A 26,364-nucleotide genomic window follows, 5' to 3' on the forward strand; every position below is an offset into this window, starting at 1 on the left:
GTCCGGTCTGGATGCCCAGAACCTGAAGCCTCTATCAGAGGACTGCCCCACAGGCCTCAGAGGATGAAGCTTTGGAACAAACCCACCCGCATCCCAAACACAGTCACCCCACAATCAAAAACACAGCCCCTTGACACTCCCATCCCGCAAACACTCGCTTTACAAACCCACTCAAAAAACACACTTTGCAAATCCACTCGGACAGAAGCCCATCCAGTCATTCAATAAACATGGGCCAAGCACCTGCCACCTGCTAGGCGTCATGCTGGGCATGGGGGATACATCAGTAGCCAAACCGGACCAAGGTCCTGCCCCTTGTGAGGTCTCTCATTCTCACAGGGACACCAACGGTAAAAAATGAACTTAAATAGGGGCGCCTGGGTGGCTCAGTCATTGAGCGTCTGCCTTCATGATCCCAGGGTCCTGGGATCGAGCCCCACATCAGGCTCCGTGCTCCACGGGAAGCCTGCTTCTCCCTCTCCCACTCCCCCTGCTTGTGTTCCCTCTCTCACTGTGTCTCTCTCTGTCAAATAAATAAAATCTTTAATAAATAAATAAATAAATAAATAAATAAAGTAAATTATGTAATGTATTGGGAGGTGATAAGGACAGGAGAGAAATTAAAACCAGACAAGGAGAATCAGGGTGCCTAGGAGGAGGCAGGCAGCAATTTTAAGTAGAGTGGTCAGGGCCTCATTACAAAAGGGACACTTGAGACTTCCGTAGCCACATCTACATGGCCCGTGGCTCCTGTGTCGACAGCACAGTTCTAGACATTTCCATTCACATTACCTCCCACAGTCAGGTAGATACTCCCTGTCACAAACGCCAGAAGACCTACTTAGGGAACCAAATACCACAAACCTGAGCCACTCCTGGCAAGAAGGTTGATAAATGTCACCAAGTTCGTGGGGACGCCCACAGGACCCCACTGCCTCTTCCAGCTCATGTCTTCTCCTTCTTCCTCCATGTACTGCCTAAACCCACTGTCCTCACCTCGTCTTCTCCACCTCCCTCCCTGACACCCTGAAATCTGTTCCTCCATCCTCGGAGCTCCCTCAGAACTGCTCCTGGAAAGGGAGGCAACACTCTCTTTCCTAAAAAGTACCTTTCCCTCTCGCCTGGCTTTCCACACCTGATCTGCCCCTCGCTGATGGCCCCTGCCACTGGTCCACATATGGGACTTTCCGATTAACAGCATTTTCAGGAAAGGAAAGAAACGGATACTCAGGAGAACACTTGAAGGAGACGATAGAGTCGTTCATTCATTTGTGTGTTCATTCAGTGCATATGTATTGAACATTCACAAGGACACCTGTGCCAGAGATGATTCTAGTGGGGGAGACACGTGTGAGCAGAGCAGCTAAACATCCTGCCCTCATGGCGTTTACGCTCTGGCAGGGAGAGAGAAACCATAAACAAAATAAATACGTAAACATAGAGTGGCGTTCAATGGTGATCAGTGTTATGGATGAGAGTAAAGTGGAAAAGGGGGGCGGGGCCTGGGTGGCTCAGTTGGTGAAGCGGCTGCCTTTGGCTCATGTCATGATCCCAGGGTCCTGGGATGGAGCCCTGAATCATAGGGCTCCCTGCTCAGTGGGGAGTCTGTTTCTCCCTCTCCCTCTGCTTGCTGCTCCCTGCGCTTGTGCTCTCTCTCTCTGTCAAATAAATAAATAAATAAAATCCTTAAAAATTAATAAGGTGCCTGGGGCACCTGGGTGGCTCAATCGTTGAGCGTCTGTCTTCGGCTCAGGTCATGATCTCAGGGTCCTGGGATCGAGCACCGCATCGGGCTCCCTGCTCAACGGGAAGCCTGCTTCTCCCTCTCCCACTCCCCCTGCTTGTGTTCCCTCTCTCGCTGTGTCTCTCTCTGTCAAATAAATAAAAAAATAAAAATATATAAATAAAGTGGAAAAGGGGTAGGAGGGGGTGCAATTTAAAACAAGGATGTCTTCATGCTCACGAACACTTCCACTAAGCAAAACATACCCACAGATCATTTCTCAAACTCACTGTCACACACACATACACACACACACACACACACTCACACTAGACTCACAGAGTCCTCTCCACCGTGAAAAGTACACTCACACAAACACACCCACACACGCATACACACACACACACACACACAACACACCTCCACATGAACGTGCACACAAACACACTGCACGCGCACACACACACACCCCCCAAGCCCAGCTTACTCAGAAACACCCCCTCATGGTCACCAGAGACTAGAAAGGCAGAGCTGGTAGGACCCTCGGTGGCCAGAAGAAAAGGCAGGCCAGAGAGGGACACCAGCTTGCCCGAGGCTGGCGGCAGGCTGGGTGTGACTCCAGCCCCAAGTTCTTTCCCATACACCACGCTCTCCCCTGTCTCTAGGCCACCGACCTCAGCATGCGACAGAGGTTCCCACACTTGTCAAAACCCACAGGCAAGCACACAGACCTGCGCGCAGGGACACACACGCAGACATGCACATTCACACCAAAACACAAGCCTCATTCCCCTCTTGCAGGCAGCGAGGTGGGGTGATATTTGGACAGCTTCTCACAGTTTTAGCTCATCCCCTTCACGCTCAGCCTCTCACCCCCGCCCCTCCCCCTGCCCATGGCAGCCGTCCCAGGCACCACTGCATTTCCCTGGATGGCATGCATGTCGTACGAAGGCATCATATGTGAATGGGTACATGTGTGGTTTGCAAACGGGGTGGGCACATTTGTAACTATCCATGCATGGGGGGGGCGTTGCCATGTGTGAGTACCTTTATATGTACGTGCAGGTGCACGTCTGTGCACATGTGTGTGCACGCTCCCAGGAAGACAGAGAAATTTATCATCTAAATCTTGCTTCTCGGGGGGATGAAAGCAAAGCAAAGTTCAGGTTTAAATCACACCACCACGGGCAGAAGGGGTTCCCTCGCCTTACATGATTATCTGCGTGCAGTGTGCAGCGGAACGGACTGGCAGGCAGGAGGCGGCGAGCAACCCGTCAGCGGGGAGTCATTTGTTGTCTCCAGGCCCTTGGGACGTGCCGTGGCTGCTCCAGGAGCGGGAGACCGGGAGTGCAGCGGCAAGGAGCCCCTGCCTGTCCCAGGTGCTGGGAGATGGGGGAGGAAGGGGCTGACATCCGGCTCGGGCTTCCCTGTGCTACAGAAAAAGCAGAGACCAGGCAGGAACCTCCAGGCCAGAGAGAAGCCCAGGCTGGAGGGAGGGTCTAGGCAAAAGGTAGAACAGGTCCCAGGGCAGCCCCCACCCTGCCAACCTCTCCCTGACCAGGAAAACACCCACAGGGCTCCGGGAAGTCAGAGCCTGAGGCGTTTGCCTGACTTTTCTCCCTTTCTCCCTGGGTCGGCACCTCTTCCCCATCTCTATCTCCATCCCTCTCTCTTTGTTTTGTGTGATTGCTCTTTGTCTCTCCCTATCTCCCTGTCTCTGGGATTCTTTTATCTCTTTGTGTCTGACCCTTCAGGCTTCTCCCTCCATCTGCCTGTCTTGCCCACTTCAAGTCCCTCGATCAGCTCTAACTTCAAGGCTCCCCTCTGCGGACCCTTGTCACCTGTGACTGTGCTTGTGACACATCACACACCTCCCATAGCATGTCTTCCCCCCTCGAGCCCCTTGTCATTTGGGGGACAGGCTGAGAGAGCCGGGACTGGAAACCCCACTGTACAGATGAGGAAACTGAGCCCCCGGAAACTAGGAGGCTTGCCCAACACCAGGCAGCAGGCATGGGATTAAAAATCCAGGTGTGCTTCCATTGTGTGACCACACCACCTGGAAGCATGAGCAGTTCTCCCCAGTACCCCAGGCCCTAAAGCGAAGAGATTTCAAGAACTCAGTGCCAAAAAACAGCTCATCCCCAGACCAAGCCCTGAAACAGCCTTCAACTCACTAAAAGTCGTACAGAACATAAGCACTGAGATGGGAGGCATGGGGCCTCTGTGTGTCCTCCCACGGACGCCCCATCACCACCCGACTCTGCCCCCAAGTCTGAAGTGTCTGTATGTCCCACATTCCCTGGGCCCACCTGGAATGGATGGGCTTCCTGCTTCTTGAGAAGGTGCCTCTCGAGGTCTCAGTCTTCCCATTTGTACAATGGGAACCGTGGGTCTTGCTCACACTGCTGAGCCAGGCCCCTGCCCCCGAAACACAGCACGTCCTCTTCCTCTCCAGGGCCCCGATCCCTAAAAGACCTCTGACTTCAGCCACCAAGAGCCTTCGGCCACCTCTGAAGGATCCCTGTGCTCCCGTGGGCCCACACTGGCTTTGACCACGTGGGCAGCCCGGCAGCGACCGCGAGGCTGTGGGCCCAGAAACCGAGCCCCATCTGCGGCAAGGTCCACAAGCCTCCCGAAGCCTCCACCGCCGCCTCCAGCCCCCACCCGAGAGGCGTCAGCACCAACGACCCGCCAGGGCCTGCCCATTTTCCTTTCTTTTCATTGCTGGCTCCGCGCGCAGTTATAGAACCAGGTCTCCACAGAGTAATTTACTGGCAGAATCTCTCCCAGAATCCAGCTTGAAACCAAGCTGTAAAAACAGCTTCGAGTGTAAATAATTCATGCAGACAATATGACTTTTTTATGTAAATTCGGTGCATTAACCCTCTATTATAATGATGGACGACAGATAGGGGCGACGTTGCCTTGGTAAGAGCTAATGGATGGCCGCCATAAATTCACTGCACATTTTATTGTGTTGCTGGAAATTGTGCCTTCAGGCAATGCTGTTTACTTTTATGTAAAACTCTAGGTTCCCTAAATATTACAAATATTTTACATCTAGCTCCTCAGCATTTGGGCTCTGCCCACAAATCAAGCTTTCTCCATGTGAGTTGTAATTAAAGGTTTGTTGTTTTTTTTTTTCCTGGGACAATTATCTCCAACTATAAAGAGAAATATTTTTCCCCTTTAGATGTTCCGTCATTGACTTATTAACAAATCCTTTGAAGAAGGAGGTTGTAAGCGACTCGCTGTGGTACTTGGCACGAGTGGGTCGGCAAGAGAAGGGGCGCTGTGGGTCCAAGAGCTTAGTGGCTGGCTTTTATGTCTGCCCGCCACTCTGGTTTATTTACACATATGATATTCTGGGCCTTCCTCCCCTCCCCCTTCCTTTCTATAATTCATGACCACTTTAGCAGGGTAATTCCTCCAGCCACCTTTGCAAGAGATTGGCCCCTTGCAAGCCCCCAGCCCACGCTCCTCTGGGGGTGTAGACGGCGGGGCCTCATGCCTGCAAGGGTCAGAAGCAGAGTCTTCACAGATGGCTGCCCATACACAAGCTGATTCATCCCTCTCTTGCCCCCCAACCCACTCACAAGGCCCAGAGCACCTGGGACGGAAACTCGGGTTTCCTGCATTGATTCCTGTCCAATCCGAGGTGTTGGAGATGCCTTTTTGGCTCAGTCCCTGCCCAGGCAGAAGTCATGAGGATGCCACGGAGTCTTGCCTGAGGGGTCTGGGAAGAGGAAGGCCGAGAGCCTCAGAAGCTTCTTAATGAAGGGAGGCAACAGCTGGAGCAGCAAGCCTCCTTAAAAATAATCCTCACACTTGTTTATTATTGTCATCAATATTAATGGCCACTCTGTTAATATTCATATAGCTGCATTAACATCATCCAGAAGCTCCTGGGATCTCTAAGCACTTCTAATGGCATGTGGATTCTGCCTCCAGGGCCCCCACCTCTCCGCCTGTCCCTCCCCACGGGCATGACACCCATCCAACACAGGTCCCAATCCACCCTCCCCTCTGAGCGGCACCTGCCTTTGCAAAGCCAGAGCTACGCGGGATTTGGGGTCATCTCAAAGTCCCAGGGGCTCTGCTGTGAGGAGGGCACGGCGAGACGTTTCCTACCTCTCCAAGGGGCACAGGAAGCTTCTGACAAAGGTGGCTCAAGAAAGAAAGATAGTTCATTTCCCCCGAAGGGCTCATTTCCTGCAGTAAAAAAAAAAAAAAAAAGACACATTGGTTAAAAACAAAGATGAGGTATCATTTTTCACCCATTAGATTGGCAAAGATAATTATAATAATAATGGCAACAGCAGTGACCAGCTTGCTTCCCATACATGAGCGTTGTGCTTAGCCCTCCGGGCCGGCTCTTACTGAATCTCCTGACACCTTCCAAACACAGACTCTGCTTACCCTCTGACCCAGCAAGTCCATTTTTAGGCATCATCTGCATGTTAATAGTTGAAACCACTGCTCCCTCTAGGTGACACCCTCTTGCTGTTCCCCTCCTCCGCATCCACCTACCCTTCCCCCCTCCAGCCCCTGACCCTGTCTCTTGCCCATTCATCTTCGGACCTCATTGTCACCGCCTCAGAGAAGCCCTCCCTGACTCCCAAGTCTAGGTTACCTTCTCTTGTCTTACTCTCTCACAGCTTGAACTTTTCATTCATGCTTTGAGCACTTTTCCTTTGTACTCCGTATCACGTGCTTCTTGGATCATTATTTGTGTAAGTGCTTAAGACATAAGCTCAGGGCACAAAACCGCTGTCTCCCCTGCTGGCTGGGACTGGATGTCCTGTCTCCTCACTACATCATAAACTCTGTAAAAGCAAGGACTGACCATGTTGTTTTACTCACCCTTTCGATCCCTACCCCGGCCCTGGGTTGGCACATAGAATGCACTGGATAACATCTGTGGCGTGAATGAACGAATGAATGAATGGGTGAATGAATGAATGAAATTCACAAAGATATATGCACATAGAAGTTCATTGCGGGGATATTTATAAAAGCAAAACAATTGGAGGAACACACATCACCATCAGCTGGGGACTGGGTCAGTAAAGTGTGGCACTTCCATGTACATAATGCAGGCATTCAAACTGCGAGGTGGATCTCCATGTATTGATATGAAGGATGTCCATGACATATTGCTGAGTGGGGGGAAAAAAACAGGTGACAGAACAGCATGTGTCGTCTGATCTCACTCAGGGTAGAGCTGCATACGTGGAATCTATTTGTGTATATTTATGCACAGAGAGAAGTCTGGAAGGACGCTCACCAAAATGTTATGTGGTTATCTCTGGATGGTGAAATCTGAGGTGATTTTTACATTTTTCTTTGAACTTTTCCATATTGTCTGAATTTTTTGCAGTGAGCATATGTATCCTTTTTTACAAAATGATAAAACTGCTTTCAAAAGAAAAAAAAGTATAGGTACGTTGGGCAAGTATGGGAGGGGTGCCTTGGGAGGGGCTCCATCCGAGGCCAGGGGGACCAGCCAGAAGCCGGGGCGAGGGGCTATCTCCCCTCTGGCGTGGGCTGGGCACACCCCGGAGGCCCCAGCAGAGAGACATTTAGGGCCAGAACCCCCCACCCCAGCCCTTCTCCGGGCACACCACGCCTGTCCAGAGTGGAGTTTCTAAATAGGGATTTCCACATTTGATTCTTCTGACATGCTTTACCGCCTCAGAGCTGTTTTGCAAAATTCATAGCGGTTTTCACAGGCTCCAAGCTTCCTGGGACCAATTCCATTCTGAACAATAGCGGAGTGTCTGCTTGCGGGCGGGGTCGGCCCACCCCAGAGCAGCCTCCCAGCCTCTGTGAGCTGGGACTGTGGGGCTGAGTGTCGAGGCCACGGCATGAAAATACATGAGCTTGCCCTTGTCCTTGTCCTCGCCCTCCTCCTGTGGAGGCGAGGGAAGGAGAGCAGCTGCCCCCCTCCCTGCCCTCCGGTGCCTGAGGGGGCTCTCCCCCCCAGGAGGTGAGCGAAACAAAGCCCTTCCCAACATCCCTCTCTTTCTACCTGGATCACCTCCTGCGGGGTGACCTAAGAGCCACCTAAAGCCCTCAGAAGCTAATTGACTTGGCCAAGTCAAGGTCACAGGGCAAAATAATGGCAGGGTGCAAGATGGAAACCGGAGTTCCTGCTGCTTGCCCAGTGCATGCCTTAATTTTAAAAAGGCTTGGTGCCCCATTCCTAAGATCAATCCAAGAGGTACAGCAGCACGGTCATTACCCCCAAACGAAGCCACAAAAGACCCATTACTGGGCTCCCTGTCCTTAGCCCTGCCCTCCCTCAGTCAGTACCCAGGATGATTTCTACACAATTTACTCACCAGCCATTCCTCTGCTTAAAAGGTTTCTGTGGCTCCACACTGCCTATTGCGGGGGGGGGGGGGGGGGTAGTCTAAGCTCCTTAGCCTGACACTCAAAGTCTTTTGTGATATGGCCTCAGTAGCACTCTAAGCACACCCATCCCCACTCCTCCCCTGCACACTTGCGCTCCAACCACACTGAATGACTTCAGATTCCCCCAGCTTGCCCTGCTGTCCTACCTCCACACCTTGGCCCATGCTGCTCCCTCCCCACTTCCCCTGGATAATTCCTACTCATCCTCTAGGACCTGGGAGTCACCTCATCTGGGAAGTCTTCCCTAATTCGCCCCTGCTCCCAGGCAGATCCCATCCATCCATGCCTCCTTCAGCTCCCCAGACCCCCGTGTGACTATTCATTCAATTGACACTTTATTCAACAAGTATTAATTGACTACCTACTATGTACTAGCCCTTCTCATGGCATCCACGACACATAGTGTGTGTTTCTGGAAGTTCCTGAAGGGCAGGAATATATTACCAGGGTCCAGCCTCATTCTATTTCCCAACTATGTGGTAAAGGCACAGAGCATCAGCCCCATTTCACAAATCAGAAAATCAGGGATCCCTTGGCAGGCTACAGGCATGGGCAAGAAAAGAAAAGAAAGGGTTTCCTAAAATGCAAACCTCACATGGCTACCCCCAACTGTCAGTGCCTGCCCCGAACTGCCATCCCCAAACATTTCACCTGCTCGCCCCACCTACAGGCCACTGCAAGGTCAGGCCTGGCTCTCTCCCCTCCCTCTGCTACATTCTCCCACCTTCCTAAGCCTTTTATCATTCTTCCCAGACTCCACCTCTTTTCCTGATGGGCCTCTGCACCTGATTTTACCCCCTCCTATGACAATCTTCTGTCTTGTTCATCTTGGTCTCTCAAATGCCTGATACATAGTGAATGCATGAATAAATGAATTAATGAATGATATCTCATAGGTGTTGCAGCCTCAAGACATCTAAAACTCACCACCCTCCCTCCAAAGAGAACCCCTTCCTTCCTCCTTCTGTGTCCACTCTCTCAGTGGACACCTTCATCAACCATCCAATCACTGGGCCACAGATCGGCTGGCACCACAGATCGGGTGGCTTCCCCTCCGCCCCCCCAACTCATTATCTAATCATTTCTGCCTGCTATTGATTCTGACTCAGCAATTGCCTCCCCTTTATCCCCACAGCCTGGGCTCAAGGTTATCCCCCAGCAGCCTGGCCCCCGTGTTTCCCTTCTAGAACTGCCTCCCACTCTAGTCCTTCCTCCTTGCAGAAGCTACAGCGATGCTCCGCTCCGACCCTCACCTTCTTAAAGGTCTTCACTGGCTCCCCATTGTCCTAGTATGTGCCACCCTGGATGATCTACTCCAGGTACCCCGACTCCTGCCAGCTCGCTCCTGCAGGGTCTCCAGCCCATCTACTCCATGTCTGCATTCCTTCAGGCTGGCTCACCCTCTGGGCTTCTTCATCTGCTAACCCCTCCTCATCCTCCAAGATTCGCTCAACAATCGCCTCCTCAGAAAAGCTTTTCCTAACCCCACCTCTGATCCCACAGCATCTCCTACTCAGGGCTGAGTGCCCTTCCTTGCGGCCCCCACCCCCGTGCCATCACCTATTCATGGGTTCATCTCCCCCGCTGCACTGGGGAGCTCCTCGACGGTGGGGCATCCAGTGCCCGGGGACTATTGATTATTGTTGTTTGGGGCACGGTAGGTTTCATTAGTCCCAGCTGACAGACGAGGAAAGCCAGGGGCAGACAGTTGGCGTGACTTTCCCAGGGCCTCAGAGCTGGCCAGCAGTGGAGTCCCAGTGTGACCCCAGCGGTCATTATTTGCAGCGGGCTGTTCTTTCCACTGCATTACAACTCCCTCTCTGAACTGCTCTAGCAAGCATCTCACAAACGCACGTGCACACAAGCACACACACGTTCACACACACACTTCTCCATGTATAGGAATGCACATGGCATATCCAAACACATACAGAGGCGCACACAGCCCTCCTAACACACAGATGCACATACACAGATAGCGGACCCCCCCGGGCATGCCTGATGACCCCCACACACAGGCGCCTACACACAAGCACTCACCGAAGTCTGCATATGAACATGAACATACAGATGTGTGCATGCAGAACCCACATGGATGCACCCAGACACCCAGACAGACAGACACGCACACCTACCCGGTCACAAACACTAAAACGCCTGCAGGCACGGCCCACAGAGATGGGTCGTATACACACATGCGTTCAGAGATGCACACATATAAGTCCACCTGTGTGAGACCAGCGAACAGGCACACACAGACACAGAGATGCCCTCATGTACCCCACCTGTGCCTTCATACACACACGGGCCACACGTGCGTGCGCGCACACACACACACACACACGGACAGATATGCATACCCACAGACCCTCCTAAGAGGCTGCATAGACTTGGGCCGGCATGCACAGAGACCAGTTAGTGAGTGCCAGTGAATGGCACGGGTCAAATGGAGCTGTCTGCTAGGGGCGGGGGGCCTGTCTGAGGTACCTTGGGGCGCTCACATTTTTGCAGCTCAGGAAGGCAGCTGACATACCAGCCCGGCTGTGATGGTATTTTGCATAAATGCTAATGTATTAATTACCATGTACAGTACACAGAGCTGCCATTTAAAAGAAAAAGTTAAGACTTTTTAATTCAAAAGCCCCATGCGGGGTGGGGGTGGGGGGCCTGCCCCACATGGTGGGTGGAAACAGGCAGGGCAGCCGTGCCCACACCCACGGTCCCTGCGCCTGGGTCCCCGCCTGTTGGGGGGCAGCCGGCCAGGCCTCTGCCTCAGGGGGCTTGGTGCTCTTGGGGGGCCATGACGGCGCCTGCGGAGCCCGGAGTCTGGAAGAGGGGTGGGGTGTGGAGGGCAGGGAATGCCTGAGCTGACAGAGGTGTGGTCCTCTGGGGGGAGGGGGCAGGAGCCCATCAGGACTCTTTCCTCCATTCACTGCAAGACAACTGGAGTAACCTTTCAAACCAGTGCATCAGCTTCTGTCCTGGCCTGGCTTTAATCCTTTCAAAGGCTTCCCATCCCTCCTGGAGTCAAGTTCACACTCCCTAGAAGGGCCTGCGGTGCCCGCTCCTCTCCTACCTCCTGAGGCCGCTGCCACCACCCTCCTTCCTCACAAAACACCTAAGCTGGCCGGCCCTTCCGCTCAGCGCCCCCAGGCGGCCGACTCCCGCCGCCATCCTGGGGATCCCCCTGGGCCACCCCACCCCAGAGGAGCCCCCTCTCTCCGGTCGCTCTCCTCTCATCACTGGGGGTTTACGCGACCCTCTTTGTTGATTTTCTTTGCTCAGCACTTCCGGCTGCCCGCACTGTAGAGGCAGCTCTGGGAAGCCGGGTGTTGGCGGCGCCTGCCTCATCCGTACTGCAGCCCCTCGGACGGCGCTCGGCACTTCGCACACGTTCCATTAACCGTTTGTTAAATGAGAGAAGGAGCCGGAATGAGTGAGAGATGCCCTTTCCAGCCAGCCCCACTCGAGATGCGAACTCAGGCAGGAGTGTTCTCTCCACCTGCCTGGCAGGACGGTCCTGGCTCTTCTACCTCCCACGGTGGACTCGTGTCCCAGAGCACCAGCATCCCGTGACATTCTGGAGACCAGTGTTGAGGGCCCCTGAGCCCTCCCTGCCCCCCGTCACATGAAGGGAACCTCGAGTGATGCTTTAAGCAGCTGCAACAAGTCGCTCCTCAGTCTCTCCCTACTTTCATATCCACCGTCTCACACGAGCCCTGCCATCGGAAGAAATTCAGGTTCCGGGCCGTAGGCGATTCACCTCGAGTCCCACAGCTGGCCGAAGGAGGCAGGATTGAAATCCATGTCTGCTGCCCGATGCGGGACTTCCTCCAGTGTACCACTGACCTCTCCCCTGCACCCTCGGGGATGCTCCTGGCAGCTGAGGCACAACAGCGACGGAAGGCCCCAAACGTGCCTCATGCACCACACCTCCTGCTCGCAGGGGCAGGGCAGCCAAGGGGGTTGTGCCAGGCAGGTGAAGAAAGTACCTGGGACCAAGCCGGCTCACCTCCAAACACAGTGGATGCTGTGCTGCTCCACCCCTCCCAACCCCAGCATCTTCTCCTCATGCCCAATCCAGGCCACACCTCCATCATCTCTCATTTATACTCCTGTGACAGCCTGCTATCCAGACCCTCAGATCTGCCCTCCGCCCAAAGCCATCTTCCCTCAGCTCAAATCCTATTTCCCTCTCCAATGACTTCCCCACTCCCCATACCAGCTCCCCCTGTTACTGCCCTTAAAGTGGTTTGTAAATGTGCATAATGGTTAAAAATGCGCACTGAGTTCAAATCCTGGCTCTGCCACGTCCTAGCTGTGTGGCCTTGAGCGAGTCACCCAACCTCTCTGTACCTCAACTGCCTAATCTATACAATGGGCATGATCACCATATTGCCCTCAGAGGGGTGTTGTAAGGATGAAATGAGTTAAAATGTATAAAGCACCAAAAACAGTGCCTAGAATCTGAAAAGCCCAGATGTAAGAGTTTGTTGTTATTTGCAATTGGTTTTTGCAATTATTGGATTCCTGTCTTTCCTCTCCGTGGAATTATAAACTCCAGGAGGATGGGGAGATTGTGCAGAGGCTGCTTTGAAGCAACTCCAGCCCTGGCTCCCTGCAGCCTTTGTGCTACTTTCTCCCTCCTGGCTGGGTGTGGGCCGGGGACGGGGTGAGGGGGGGGCGAGAAGAAGAGCATGCCCTCAGCAGGAAATGCTGTCGGCCTCGAGTTCCAGCCCTGATGGAAATGAGAGGCGGCAGCCAGAGAGGACCGCTCCCCGGGGAGGGCTGTGTAGGGGCTGTACCCTGCAGAGCCCCAAGTTCCCTGGGAGCCCCCAGCTCCCTTTGTCCCAAGGTCAGGAGCAGCTGACCAGCCGTGGGGGAGTTCCGCTGCCCTGCTCCGGCCAGCAGTCCAGATGTGCATGTTTGCCCAGACGAGCCCGGGCTCTGAAGGAGCCTTGTTGGGCATCATGAAAGGGGGCTTGTGTGAGGCAGACGGCCTCCGCACCCCAGCCCGCCTGCCTCCAAGACAGCGAGCAGGAATGCAGCCCGCAGGAAGCCCTTCCTACCGGGCCTGCCAAGTGCCCTTCTCGTGCCGTGAGAGGTCAGGGCCACTGCCAGGAGTGGGTGTAACATGCCAAGTGTGGACTAGATGTCTGGGTTCTGGTCCTTCCTTAGTTTCCTCTCCTGTAAGCTGGGGGAGGCCCCAACCTCTCCCCCCACTCGGTGGGGGTGGGGGGACAGTATGTGGAGTATGGGAAGCCTATAGCCTAGTAGGCAGAATAGCAGCGTGGCTAAGAGCTCTGGAGTCAGGAAGGCCAGCAAAGAATTTTCACATCTGTGGACCTCAGTTTTTCACCTGTAAACGAGGATCATGCCTACTGCCTCCTGGGGTTGTCCTGGGGATGAAATGACATAATGGGAAGGAAGGACGGAGCATGTGCTGATGCAGAATAGGTCCTCAATAGCCCTGTGTTCTCGCTCCTTCTCTATTCACTGGGCTCCAAAACAGGGGATCTGAGGTTATTGCCTGCACTGAGGGTGTGGGCTCCTTCCTCCCACTGTCCCAGAAGAAAAGCCACAGCCAGAGGCCCCCACGCCAGGCATGGTGCCAAGCATCTGGGCAGCCTGCATGTCAGGCATAGGACTATTTCCAAGTAGAAAAGTTTCTGCTCCCCACCGTAGTCCCTGGGCACAGCTGGTACCTGGGCAAAGGGAGTCTGGGATGTCCAGATACAGCCCATCCTTGTGGCCAGTCCAGCCCTGGGCAGCGCCAGGCCCTGCGTTCAGCTGGTTTGCCAGGCAGTGCCGTCCTTGAACACAGTTGGTCACTGGGCAATGTTAGTCTCCAGACATAGATGGCCCCTGGAAACAGTCTTTGAGCACAGATTACATACAGTCAGTCCCTGGGCACAGACGTTCTCTGGCATAATCAGTCCCTGGGCGTGAGTGGCCCATGCGTCCAGCCAGCCCTCAGGCAGCCATGGAAGACAAAGTCAGTCCCAGGGCAAAGATGAGCCACAGACATAGTAAGTCCTCCAAGGGTCTCAGAGAGTAGTCGTTCCCCAGAGAACAGTTGCTTCTGGGCTCAGTTGGTCCTTGGGCACTGTGGGTCCCTGGGCATTGTCATTCCATAGGCATGGTCAGTCCCTGGAGATGGCCGCTTCCTGGGCACAGTTGCCCCCCCGCCCCAGGGCACAACAATCCCTAGGCATGGGCAGTGGTCAGTCTCTGGACTCCGTTGTTTCTCGGTTCAATTGGTCCCTTGGAGACAGTCAGTCTTTGACCTTAGGACAAACTGGGCCCCGACACAGTCTCTCGAGATCCCCCCCTTGATTAACATGCTTAGACCCATCGCCCCTCTCCTTTGTGGCCCCCATCCCTACTCTTAGGGCCTGAAGAACTGGGACCCACAAAGGGGATAGGAAGGATCCTCTGGGGTCCCAAAAGCCCTGGCATGACCTGTTTTGTGGCAGGTGGAGGAGGCAGGCTAGGAGAATGGTGGGGAGAGAACCAGGCCAGGAGAAGCAGAGAACTAGCTCTCTCGAGCAGGTTGCCTCAGTGCAGGGGTGGGGGTAGAACACATGGTAGAAAAGGCCCTGGCCTGGAGCGGGAGACCCTCCTTCTCTCTACCCTCCCTTCTCTGTGTTCTCTAGATATACAGAATGGATCCCACAGGCCTGTGGAAGGAGCATGGGTTGGCCTGCTACTGAATGTCCGCCTGCCCATGGGGACAGGTGCTTGACGAGTTTCTTCTAGTTCTGAGGAATTCATTCCCAACCAGGTGGCCGTCCCTGTTCACTCACCAGTATACTCACAGCCTTGGGCATGGGAAGGGGGAGGTGGCCAGTCCTGGGTATTGTCAGTTCTGGGCAACCGCTGGTGCTGGCTTTCTGACTCTTCCTGGGTCTGATCAGTCCTGCAGCTCCAAACCTATACAAGCCAGCTGGGAACTGAACAGCAAGCCCTGGGGGTGGGGCTCCAGCCCACATGGAGGCCCCGTCCCCAAGCCTGTTTGGTACTCATTCCCTTCAGCCCACGTTATTCTCTGAAGGGGGCATGGTTTCTGTAGGATGATAATGTGATGTGACATCCCATTAGCCAGCACCTGCCCTTTCTGCCCACCTTCCTCCCCCAGCCCCCATGCGCATCAATGTTTAATTGAATTGCCAGTGTAGTGGTACAAGTCACATCTGTTTTGGGGTCTGGGAATGAAGTGAGCAACACTCGCCAGTCACCCATTACAGGGGGCACCACCCACACATGAACCCCACCATCCCAGACAAGCCCATGCTCAGGGACCATTCTAGATCCGCACACTTGGATATCCCCTGGGTTTGCACCCTCAACAAGAAACTGAAGGCAAAGCTGACTTCTAGGACAGGAATGTAAGGGAAGAGCACGTGGCAAGGGGATTCTATGGGGACGGAGAAGGGAAATTGACGACAGGGTGCTCTGGCAGAATTGGCTAAGCTAGGACTCCCCAGCTGAGGTCTTCCAGCTGCAGACCCCCAGGGTGCAAGGGCTGGCCCCTGTGAGGTTAGTAATAATCTACTTACACTTTCTCTCTCACTGGCATCCCAACCAAAGCCATTTGACCAGGGAGTCCAGGAGAAGAACTTCCACAGGGAGCCAAAAACCCTAAGGCTGAAGAGACAAACAGACTTAAACTAGGTCAATCCAGTTCAGGCTGGTCCCAACTGGCTGCAACTAGATCTAACTGATCCAAGCTGACTCGAGTCACACCAGACCGGTCGGGGCCAATTCAAAATGTGTGGAGCTGGCCAAGACTCAGGGAAGTCGAATCCAACTGGTTGTGACCTGCTCACACCACCTGGAGCCCTGGGAAGGCCAGCAACTCAACACCCACTTCTTTTTGTGCTGCCCTTTGCGTGGTAGAGCTTTACGTGTCCCTTCCTCTGAAAACTGCTTGAATCCTTTTGTGTTCACTATGATTTGTTTTTATTTTAATTCCAGTATCGTTAACATACAGTGTTATAATGAATGTTTTAATCCAAGCATCACATCACAGTCGGAGGATGTAACACATATATCTTTCCTGCTATTAAGGTGATTACTTGGTTAAGTGCAAGAGTTGTCAACAACGTGGGTTCAAGTCTCCACTGCACTTTCCCGGTTGTGAGATCTTGAGCAAGTTACCTACTCTTGCTTACTCTGTCTCTCGTGTAAAAAATTCAGCTCATTATAGGACTTGCCTCAGAGAGAACAGTTTTGAAAATTAAGATTATATATAGGGGCACTGTGACTGGCATGTAATAACCACTCAGTACATAGAAGTTATTCGTATCTTATTATTATTCCTTGGCTCTGACTTCACACAGCACAGCCTCAGATGACCAAGAGTCAGAGTCCTACAGTGCCGCTGCCTCAGTATGCGAACTTGGATAATTCACTCGAGTTCTCTAAAGCCTCAGTTTCCCCAGTTGAAAATGAGAGCACTAACACCTGCCTCAAGGGTCATTTTGAGGATTAAATAAAATGAACCAAGCACTTAGCACCATGTCTGGGACATGGTAAACACAGTACTCCATATATATTAGCTATTACTATATTAATGACCAACACTTAAATAATGTTAATTCTGTACTAAATGTTCTATGTATGTTCACTCAATTAATCCTTAGAACAACCCTAAGAAGTAGGTTCTAGTATGATCCCCAATTTCAGCAGAGGAATCATGAGGCACGAAACAGATTCTGAAATATTTTAGGAAGGAAAGGAAATTATGCATTTGTCAAGGTGGAGGGCAGTGAGAGATTGAGCAGAGGACAAGTCTTGGGAGTCAGATGGTGATCAAAAAGCAGGCAGGCTTTGAAGTCACGTCCCCAGCTCAAACAGTTTCTAGGCCTCAGTCTCCTCATCCCTCAGATGGGAATAATAATCCTTATCTCAGAGAATTGTGAGAATCAAATTAGATACCATTTATAGCTTGCACATAGTAGGTGCTCAAAAATGGAAGTTCCCTCTCTTCTTTTCTTCCACAACAACATTAGGCATTCAAAATGGTGTGCACGTGCACAGTGACATTTGTCTGGGGTGACCCCTGTATAGCACACCATCTTCACATGACATCTGCCCATGTGTGCTGTCCATCTCTAATGTGGCATCTGATCCAAGCTGCCTGTGTCTTACAGCAATTCCATCTGGAACACATGGCTTCCAGGTCACCATGGCAAGGAAAAAGAGCTGGAATGTCACCCACCAGCTCTTCAATGTTTCATTCCAGAATGTCACATATAACTTCAGCTCACAGACCACTGGCCAGATTGGTCACATGGTTCTGCCAGGACACAAGGAAGCCGGGAAATATGAGGATCACATGAATTCAATAAGAAGTACATGTCTCTGCCATAGGATGAAGCTATCCATCCCAGTTGGGCTGCATCATTAAAGGTCTAATACCCAACCTGAAGAAGCTGATGGTTCTGAGAGCTCTACTAGTCTCAAGCCATATCTAGAGTGCTACATCCAGTTCTAGGTGTTGTATTTTCAGAGACCTCCAGACACATGGGATTCCCAACAAAAGAGGATACCAAATCAAAGACGGGGCTTGAATTCTAGTCTTGTGAGGAAGAGTTGAAAAGATGTTTGGCCTGGAAGTGAAGAGGCCTCAGATATCTAGTTTCAGATTCTTAAAAAAGCTGTCATGGAATATAAAAGAATGAAACTACTCTGTGGGGCTCCATAGGCAGAGCCCAGACCAGTGGAAGTTACATGGACAAGTCCAAGAGGGACATTCGGGGCTGAGCACAGGAGAGAGTGAATTCCCTGTCCCAAGCACATGCAGAATATGCAAACAGAGTCCAGAAAGCCACTTGGTTGGGATGCTATAGAAGAATTCAGGTATCTGAAGGAGTTGGAATAGACATCCAGTAAGAGTCTTTACAGATAGACTTCAGATGGCACGGGTAGGGAACACAGCTCATTCAGACTCTAAGCTTAGTCTCATGAGGAATCAGGAAGGACGCCAGCCCTCAGAGCCCCTGTTAGGTTAAGCTAAGCTTTGCTACAGGAACAGCACCAAAAACAAAAAACAAAAGTTCCATGGTTTAACAAATAAATACAGGTTCATTTCTCTGGGGCAGGATGGACTGTCCAGACGTGTTGTCCCTGGACTCCTCCCCCATGCTCCTCTGGTGAGAAGCCCTGCCGTCTGGGTGCCTCCCACTCTCAGGGACACTTATGAAGGACACCCAACGTGAAAACAAATAAAAGTAAATCACCCCATCAGAGCTATAAGTAATAATCAATAATTCAAAGCCTTGATAAAGTCTTGCTGGAGAGCGTGTCAGAGAGAAGGCACGGGCTGAGTTTCATGGTTAATTCAATGTCAATTAGCTGATTGCTAACTTCCCTCCAGCGAAATCGCATGCAGTGCAGGGGAGAGAAATCAAACGTGCTCTCGCTTTAACAAGCCTGGTGTTTCAATCAATCATCTCTGGCCGCGGGCTCAGAACCAATGCCAACAGACGTTCCTTCACAGTTTTATCAACCATTTCTGCATGTCACTGTGTTTTCAGCTGTCCTTAATTGTCCCAGGACCATCTCTGGGAACCAGGGCTTCTTGAAATCCAAAGTCAGGAAAGCAGCTTTCTGCTTTCTGGAAGGTGTGGGACCCCCACAGCTCCCTAAACTCAGTTTCCTCAAGATAATCTCTTCCTCCGAGGGATACTGTGATCAGTCAGTGTGACAATGCAGGTAAAGTAAAGAGCAGGCAGACTGGTGCATAGTAGGTACTCAATTAGGGTAGTTTTCCTCTGCCCTCATTCAAATCCTGGGGTGGGTACATCGCTCACCTCCATACCTCCAAGCCCCTGTAAGAGGCCGTGGCCGCCTTCAGCACCATGGCCAGAGTCTCTGCCCCAGAGGCTGGAGAAGGGAGGGGAGGAGCAGGATGGGAAGATGCTGCAGGGCTCAGAGCTGGACGTCGGGGAAAAATCAGTGTGACGGGAGCCTGGGAATCACTGAGGCACACTGCTTCCCTTTGCATTGGAGAGAACAGGCCAGAGAGGGTGAGGAACTTGCCCATAATCACAAAGATGCCAGGTCTCCTGGCTAAGCATCTCTACATCTCATGCTGTCCTACAGATAGAAAGGTCAGGATTCTGAGTCCCCTCCTCCTTCCTGGGAATCCCTAGAGGGTAGAATCCGGGAGGGGAGTTACTGATGTACAGGGAGACCCAGGAAAGGGCTGCCTGAGGGAACAGATGGCTGCAGGAGACCTGGGCTCTCCCTGGGGGTTCCGCCCCGGTCTGGAATTCCTGGAAAGCGTCCTCAGCTTACCTCTTGTCCCCACAGTTCTGAGTTGGAGGTTTAATAGGTCATTCCCATGCCTAGCACTGTGCATGACACTGCAGAGTAGGTAGGAAGGCTCTGACACACATCCAGCACCTTCTCTTGGAAGGCAGACATACACCTCTCACAAGTGTGCAGCATGCTGTGATGGTTAGTTTTATGTGTCAACTTGACTGGGCTAAGGGATGCCCGGAGAGCTGGTGAAACATTATTTCTAGATGTGTCTCCCAGAAGCGATTAGCATTTGAATTGGCAAAGTAAAGAAGATCATCCTCACCCTGGCAAGGGGACATCAACCAGCCCACTGAAGGCCTGAATAGAACAAAAAGGCAGAGGAAGGGCAAATTTGCTCTCTGGTGAGCTCAGACATCCATCTTCTCCCACCCTTGGACATCCATGCTTCTGATTCTTGGGCCTTCAGACTTGGACTAGGACTTGGCTCTCCTGCTCCTCAGGCCTCTGGGTTTGGACTGGAACAACTCCACCAGCTTTCCTGGGCCTCCAGTCTGCAGATGGCAAACAGGTCCTTGGACTTAGCCTCTATAACTGCATGAGCCAACCCTCCTAATAAATCTCTTTCTGTGTATTTATATATATCCTATTGTTCTGTTTCTCCAGAGACCCTGAGCTGTACACATGTCCAGACCTTGTGGACTGTGCCCAGGTGTGTAATGACTACAGATATTTTGTCCTAGGCAAGACTGAGAATGTTCCTTCTGTGACACACAGGTCCCGCAGACCCCCTCTCCTTCCCCAGGGGGTGCAGGAAGGCCACCCTCCCCAATCTCCTCTCTCCCAAGCTGCCCTTGGGTTTGGATCCTAGCTCCACCATGTACTAGCTGTGGGATGCTGAAAAGCTACTGAAACTCTCAGAGCCCCAGATTCTTCATGTAAAAAGTGAGGATCATGAGAGTACCGAAATCATCAACTGTTGAGGGGATTAAATGAGATAACTCACGTAAAGTGCTTAGCATGGTGCCCAGTAGAGAATATGTGTTTCATAAATAGTAGTGACCTTTTCTTAGTAAAAGTTTCTCTTGGAAAAATTCCAAGCCTTCAGCATATCCCAGGAGGTCTGTCCACAGCAAAATTAGTATGAAAACACTCAAGGGGCCCCTGGACCCTGGGCGCCCCCGGGCCAGACGGTGTGAGGCTCAGTCTGAGGCTGTGTTCAGGCGTTAGTGCTGGGCCAGGTTCAGGGCCAGTCTGGGCCTGAGCTAGGGCTCTGTGTGAGGTCAGAGTTCAGGCTCAGCCAGGGCCTAATCAGGAGTCCACCACTGACTCATAACACAGCCTTGGGAAAGTGTCTTCCCTATTGGCCTCAGTTCCCTCGCCCATAAAATGGAACAACAACCCCGGCCCAGCGTGCCTCACGGAGGTGTTAGGAAGGTGCCATCAAATCATGCACTCGAAGGCTCATGTAACCTCAGAGATCAGCTTCACTGCTCAGCGTTACCTGTATTTCTCTGGACCCCAGACCTGCTGGGTGGGAGATTGCTCTCCTTGTTTCCAAGCGTCCATGGTGGAAGCCATTCCCAGGATCAGAGCAATCAGGCAGGGGACCGGGGTGCAGGGAGGGGGACCCCCAAGGCTCTGCTGTTCTTCCCAGGAGCTGGGAACAGAAGGCTTAGAATTCACTGCGCACATATTTGCTGACTTCTCTGCACTCTGCCAGCTTCAGGCATTCACTTCCCAGAAGTTTATTTGAGGAGACGCAGATGAGCCGGATTTGGGTTCAGCAGACCTGCCCAGACAAACAGGCTGAGCCCTTTCTCACTCCCTCTCTCACACACATTCCACCTCGCTCAGTTTCTCTTTGTCTGTCTGTCTCTCCTTGACGACCTGCTCCTTGGTCTCTCTTGCTCCTGGTGCTGTTTATTCTCCATTTGATCCCCTGCTCCAGATTCAATCCCTGCCCTTCTCAGCCCCGCTTTGTGCCCTGGGAGGCTGACCCCGGCAGACTGTGTGGCCTGGGTGCCCCTTGGTGGGGTTCAGCTGGCGGGAGACACTGGCAGAGATTACTGGGAGGGGGGAGGAGGTCAGGGATTCCTTCCCCATTCCCTCTCTCCTGGGCAACATTTTTAACAGTAGCTATGTTTCTCCATGACTACAGTTTGCACCAGGCATCCGTCCTCCACAGCACCCGCCCTTGCTGGGCTGCAAGAGCACCATCTCCCCCACCTCGCCCCACCAGCCCTAAAGGTGGTTAGGGCTTTGGACTCTTGCCAGCCTCCAGGGCTTCACCATCCCCTGTTGCTCCCTAAACTCCGCCCAGGCCTTGTAAATAACCCATCCATTACAGTCTCTACACGGGAATGATTTGAGGTGAATTCTGCTTCCTGCCAGGACCCTAACCAAACACTCCTCAACCCCTTCCACACTCTTCTGCAACCTCAATATTCCTCACCTTCTCTCTGCTCAAGTTCTCCTGAACCCAGGGTGGGAAATATTAAGATTGCTTCTGTCACATCCTTTAGTGGAGGCCACTCCAGGGGGGTGCCTTTACACACACACACACACACACACACACACACACACACACACACACCCCACAGACCCAAGAGCCCCTTCTCATCTTCCCAGCAGGTCAGGGAGAACTAAGGACAGCTTGGAACTCAGAGTCAGAAGAGCTGGGTTATAGCACCCCCTTTGCCACAAACCAGCTAAAGCATTTAATAACCTTCATCTCCTCCCATAGAACATAAAGAAACACACACTTCTCAAGCTGTTAGAAGATCTGGTGGGCTGACGAACGTGTATGTGGTTTGCAAACTGTAACCACGACACAGCAATGAGAAATTATTACCGAGTCCCGACAAGGAGCCAACAAGACTGCGGCCTCTGTAAGTGGGGCAAAGGACAGCAGACCTACAGGACAGCCACCACCTGGCGACCACAGCCGCTCCCTGCCCCATGCGCAAGAAGGAGCCATTGCTCTTCCAAGGCTAGTGATCTTGAGGTTAAGGTTGGAGCTGGACTAAGCTGAAACTGGGGGTGAGGCTGTGCTTGAAATTCAGGCTGGGATCAGATTTGGGATGGGGCTGAGGTCTGGTTAGTGAGGCTGAGGTCGAGGTTGGATGTGTGTTCTAACTAGGGCTGAGATCCGAGTCGGAGGTGGCTTAGGGGTTGTGGCCGGAGTTGGATGTTGAGCTGTGTCTGGGGGTGAAGGAGCTGAGACCAGCACTGAGCTGGGGCCTGGGCACAAGCTGCCAGAACCCTCCCTGCCCACGCAGACCTCCGCTGGGCTGTGGGACTCTAACTGACCTGCACAGTGGAGATGTGGGGATGCTGACCGCTCCTCCTTCCCCACCCTGGGGGGACTACCTCATTCATTTATTATTCCATTCATCCATTCAATGAAAAACATATTATTTACCACCTGTTACATGCTGAATACTGTACCAGATGCTGGAAATGCACCGGTAAGCCAAGCAGATGTGGCCACTACCCTCACAGAGCTTACATTTTAAAAGGGAAGAAACACAAGAACCTGACAACCACAGAACTGGATGTATAATTACAAGTGAGCAAAGGGCTATGAATCAAAGGCCAGGGAGCCATGCGTTAGAGAGCACAGCACATGAAGGGCCATGGAAGGCCACTGAATATTGATAAAAACGCCCAACACCTTTCAAAGTTCATATAGGGGAACAGATGAGAGAGGGATTGACTCCAGCTGGTAACCAAGGAATGCTTCATGGAAGAGGCTGCATTGTGCAGGTTCTCCACAGTCTCCTCCATCCATGACACTGGGAGGCAGTGGATGCAATGGATCTGAAGTCAGTAACCCTGGACTCAAAGCCAGACTACCTAGGTACAAATCAGTTGAGCTGGGTAGCCTTGGAGAAGTAACTTCCCCTCTCTGAGCCTCCATCCTATTCTGTACGATGGAGACAGTATTTCCTACTTTGTGGGCTTGTGTGAGGAATCAAGATGATATGTGTCAAGTTCCCAGCACATGTGAGGTGCTCAGTTAATGTCATCTCCCCCCCCTTTCCAAGGCAAGGAGGATAGCAGGAGCTCAGTGCGAGCAGCCGACACCCCACGGGCGACCACGCAGGGTCCAGATCTTCAGGCTCCAGCTTTCACCCCGACAGGCCCAGGCGTGATTTCTCCCCGGAGTTCCTGCTCCCCAGAGTGCAGGCGTGATTTACACAGCCATCGGGACAACTCCAAATTGGACTAAAACCTAATGACTGGAAACGAGACGAGTAATGAAATTCTACGCAGAAAATTTACGGGGGAGATTTATTAGGTAGGTTTTATTTACGATGCTGAGCACTTAGGGCTCAGGGTGGGGTGTGGCATCAGAAGAATAAATCCAGTCCGAATACCCCCGGCCGGTATCACCTCCTCACTCAGCCGTCCTAGACGCCTGATAGGTAGGAAAGCCTTGCAGCATCCCCGGTACCCACTGAATTCACAACCTCCCCTTGCCTGCCAGGCTCTTTCCTGCTTTACCGCCTCATCTCCGTCCCACCAGCCTCTCCAGATCCCAGACCTCTCACCGTCTTTGGGAAAATAGCTGTTTCGTTCTGGGGCAGGCTGTGCCTGGAGGCTGGACCTCAGAAGCACAGGGGGAGGGACTGGAAGGCAGAAGCTTCAGTGCTTAGCCCCTAATGAGCCGGATCTCGGAACAAGTCTTCCCTGAGGTGCGAGGGGGCAGGCAGAGCGGGCCGCAGAAACCCAAGGAGAAGGATGGTGCCATTCCAGACCAGCAGTGGGCAGGACTTTCTTGCAGTTGGGATGAGGGAACAGCTGGTAGGAGTCTAGAGGAGACACAGCCAATTCTGTGCTGCATCTGGGTCTACAAGGTGCCAAAAAACCCAGTCAAGACTGCAAGACTGTTTTTAGCTACAGAAAGTGGAGTCCTCTCCCGCTGCCTCCCCTCACATCTGTCCCTCTCCTAAGCAGAGGGCAAAGTTGCTGCCTCTCTTCACCCTCTCTGTGCCTCCTCCTCGAAAACACCCACCCGCCTTTTCTTTCCTCCACCTGCTTCTCTAGGCTCCAATAACTCTGCCCTATTTTCCCCTCCATTCACCTTACTCCAAGCATAGTGGCCTCCTTGTTGCTCAAACATGCCCAGTAAAGTTCCTGCCTCAGGACTTTTGCACTGCCTAGAATGCTCTTCCCTCTGCCCCAAGAAACAGCATAGCTTGCTCCCTCATTTCCTTAAACAGCACCCTCTCAGAGAAGTCTGACAGGTTCCTGACTCATTAAAATTTCAACCTCCTCCTGGATACTCCCCATCCCCCTTCCCTGCTTTATTTTTTTCTCCTAAACATGTATCACTAAATGTACTGTATTTCTTTATCTTGTTCACTGTATGCCTCCTCCACGAGAACATAAGCTCCAAGAGGACAAAGATTTTTGTCCGTTGTGCTTGCCACTGTCATCCGCAGCTCCTAACGCAGAGCAGGACATGTGGAAGGCACCGGTACTTTGCTGGGCGATCGCACCTCGCCCCTAACAACAATAAAGTGCCCCTCATGCAGTGTACAAACGGGTATGTACAGTGTGCCAAGCACGGTGCCGAGGGGTCCCTGTCACTGCCTCCATGAGTGGCCGCTCCTGGGCCAGGTACCGGGGGCACCAGGTGAATCAGACCCAGGCACGGTGCCCGAGGAGCTCCCAGTCTGGGGGTGGGGGGCAGGAGAAATCCAGACTTGAGAAGAGCAGTCCCATGTGTTCAAAGCACAGCCCCTGGGAGACAACAGAGGAAGTCAGCCAGGGAGGCCCGGGTGCCGGGACAGCTAGAAGGACTCCTGTGGGAGGCAGGCCCAGGCGGCCCTCAGAGCCATACAGAAACGCTCCCGCAGCCGGCGGTGGAGGCCACAGAGCCAGGGAGGGGGCTCAGTTCTGCCATCTGCCAGCTGTGGGACTTCAGAGGCTCCTCCACCTTTCTGTACCTCATCTGTAAAATGGGAATAATGCAGCACCTACTCACTGCATGGCTGTGAAGATGAATGGAGTGAGTAAAGCTCTTTGAACAGACCCAGAACATAATTAATAAGCACACAATAAGTGCTGGCTATCATTATCACTACTTTTATTATTGTTAATGAAAATTGACAAAGTGAAAGAGAAAAGAATTCTGAGGAGCAACTGGGCAGAGGTTAAAGGCAGAAGCACAGCACGCTCAAGGTGAGAGAAAAGCCTTCCACGCCAGCCTCAGGACTGTGCTGGTCAAAGTCTACCCCTGCACCCCGGTTTGTGGGGGCGGGGAAGGGCCTGATTTGCAACATTTGTCCATTTCTGTGGGGTAAATACTCCCACCGAGGCCAATTTCAAACTACCAAGTGCCATCACGGAACAGGAAGTTGGGAAGAGATGCACAATGGGTCCCTGCAGGCCCACACACTGACCTCAGCCTGCAGGGAGGCTCAGAAGGATGGCGTCCATCCACCCCATCCCACCCCAATCCCTGACAGGGCCAGCTCCATCTGTACCCTGCCCTTGGCCCTCGAGTTAGGCTCTAGAAGGGAAAATGATGAGGCTCTGGGGTGGGGGGCAGGGAGAGACCAGCTCTGATGTGGCCTGAGGTCCATGTGTGGCTGGACCTGAGAGGTCCCTGCTCCAGGGAATTTTGGGAACCAGTGTGTGTGTGTCTCCTCTCTCCCTGTGTCACACACACATGCACACCACCCCTGAATCCTCAGCCCTGAGCCCCATGCCACCTGGATATGAGCACATCTGCCTCTGGGGAGGCCAAGGTGATTGGAGCCCTTGGAATCCTAGAGGAGTCAGGGAGGGGTCTTCCCAGAGGTCTACCTCCCACACATATTCCCCGCAGAGAGCCCCAGTCTCCCGCTGTGGGCTCAGATGGGGGAAGCTCTGGAGAGCAACTTCAGAGGCTTGGGGCTGGGCCAGCCCCCACAGAGCAGCTCTACTGACTGGGGAGGGGC

At 52.7% G+C, this 26,364-nt stretch overlaps 1 protein-coding gene across 1 annotated transcript in view; it reads right to left on the bottom strand.

The window, feature by feature from the left end:
- Nucleotides 1-26,364, bottom strand: part of LOC118552537 (uncharacterized) — a 65,394-nt gene that overhangs the window by 18,511 nt on the left and 20,519 nt on the right. Inside the window, exons 3-5 of the mRNA XM_078071785.1 lie at nucleotides 5,858-5,938; nucleotides 5,337-5,462; nucleotides 2,935-4,192 (exon numbers count right to left, since the gene is read on the bottom strand). Of these exons, the coding sequence (XP_077927911.1) occupies nucleotides 4,124-4,192; nucleotides 5,337-5,462; nucleotides 5,858-5,938 (276 nt within the window). The 3' untranslated portion in view covers nucleotides 2,935-4,123. The remainder of the gene's footprint in view (nucleotides 1-2,934; nucleotides 4,193-5,336; nucleotides 5,463-5,857; nucleotides 5,939-26,364) is intronic.

This window comes from Halichoerus grypus, chromosome 5 (assembly GCF_964656455.1).
Source record: "Halichoerus grypus chromosome 5, mHalGry1.hap1.1, whole genome shotgun sequence".
In the NCBI taxonomy this organism is placed as follows: domain Eukaryota; kingdom Metazoa; phylum Chordata; class Mammalia; order Carnivora; family Phocidae; genus Halichoerus; species Halichoerus grypus.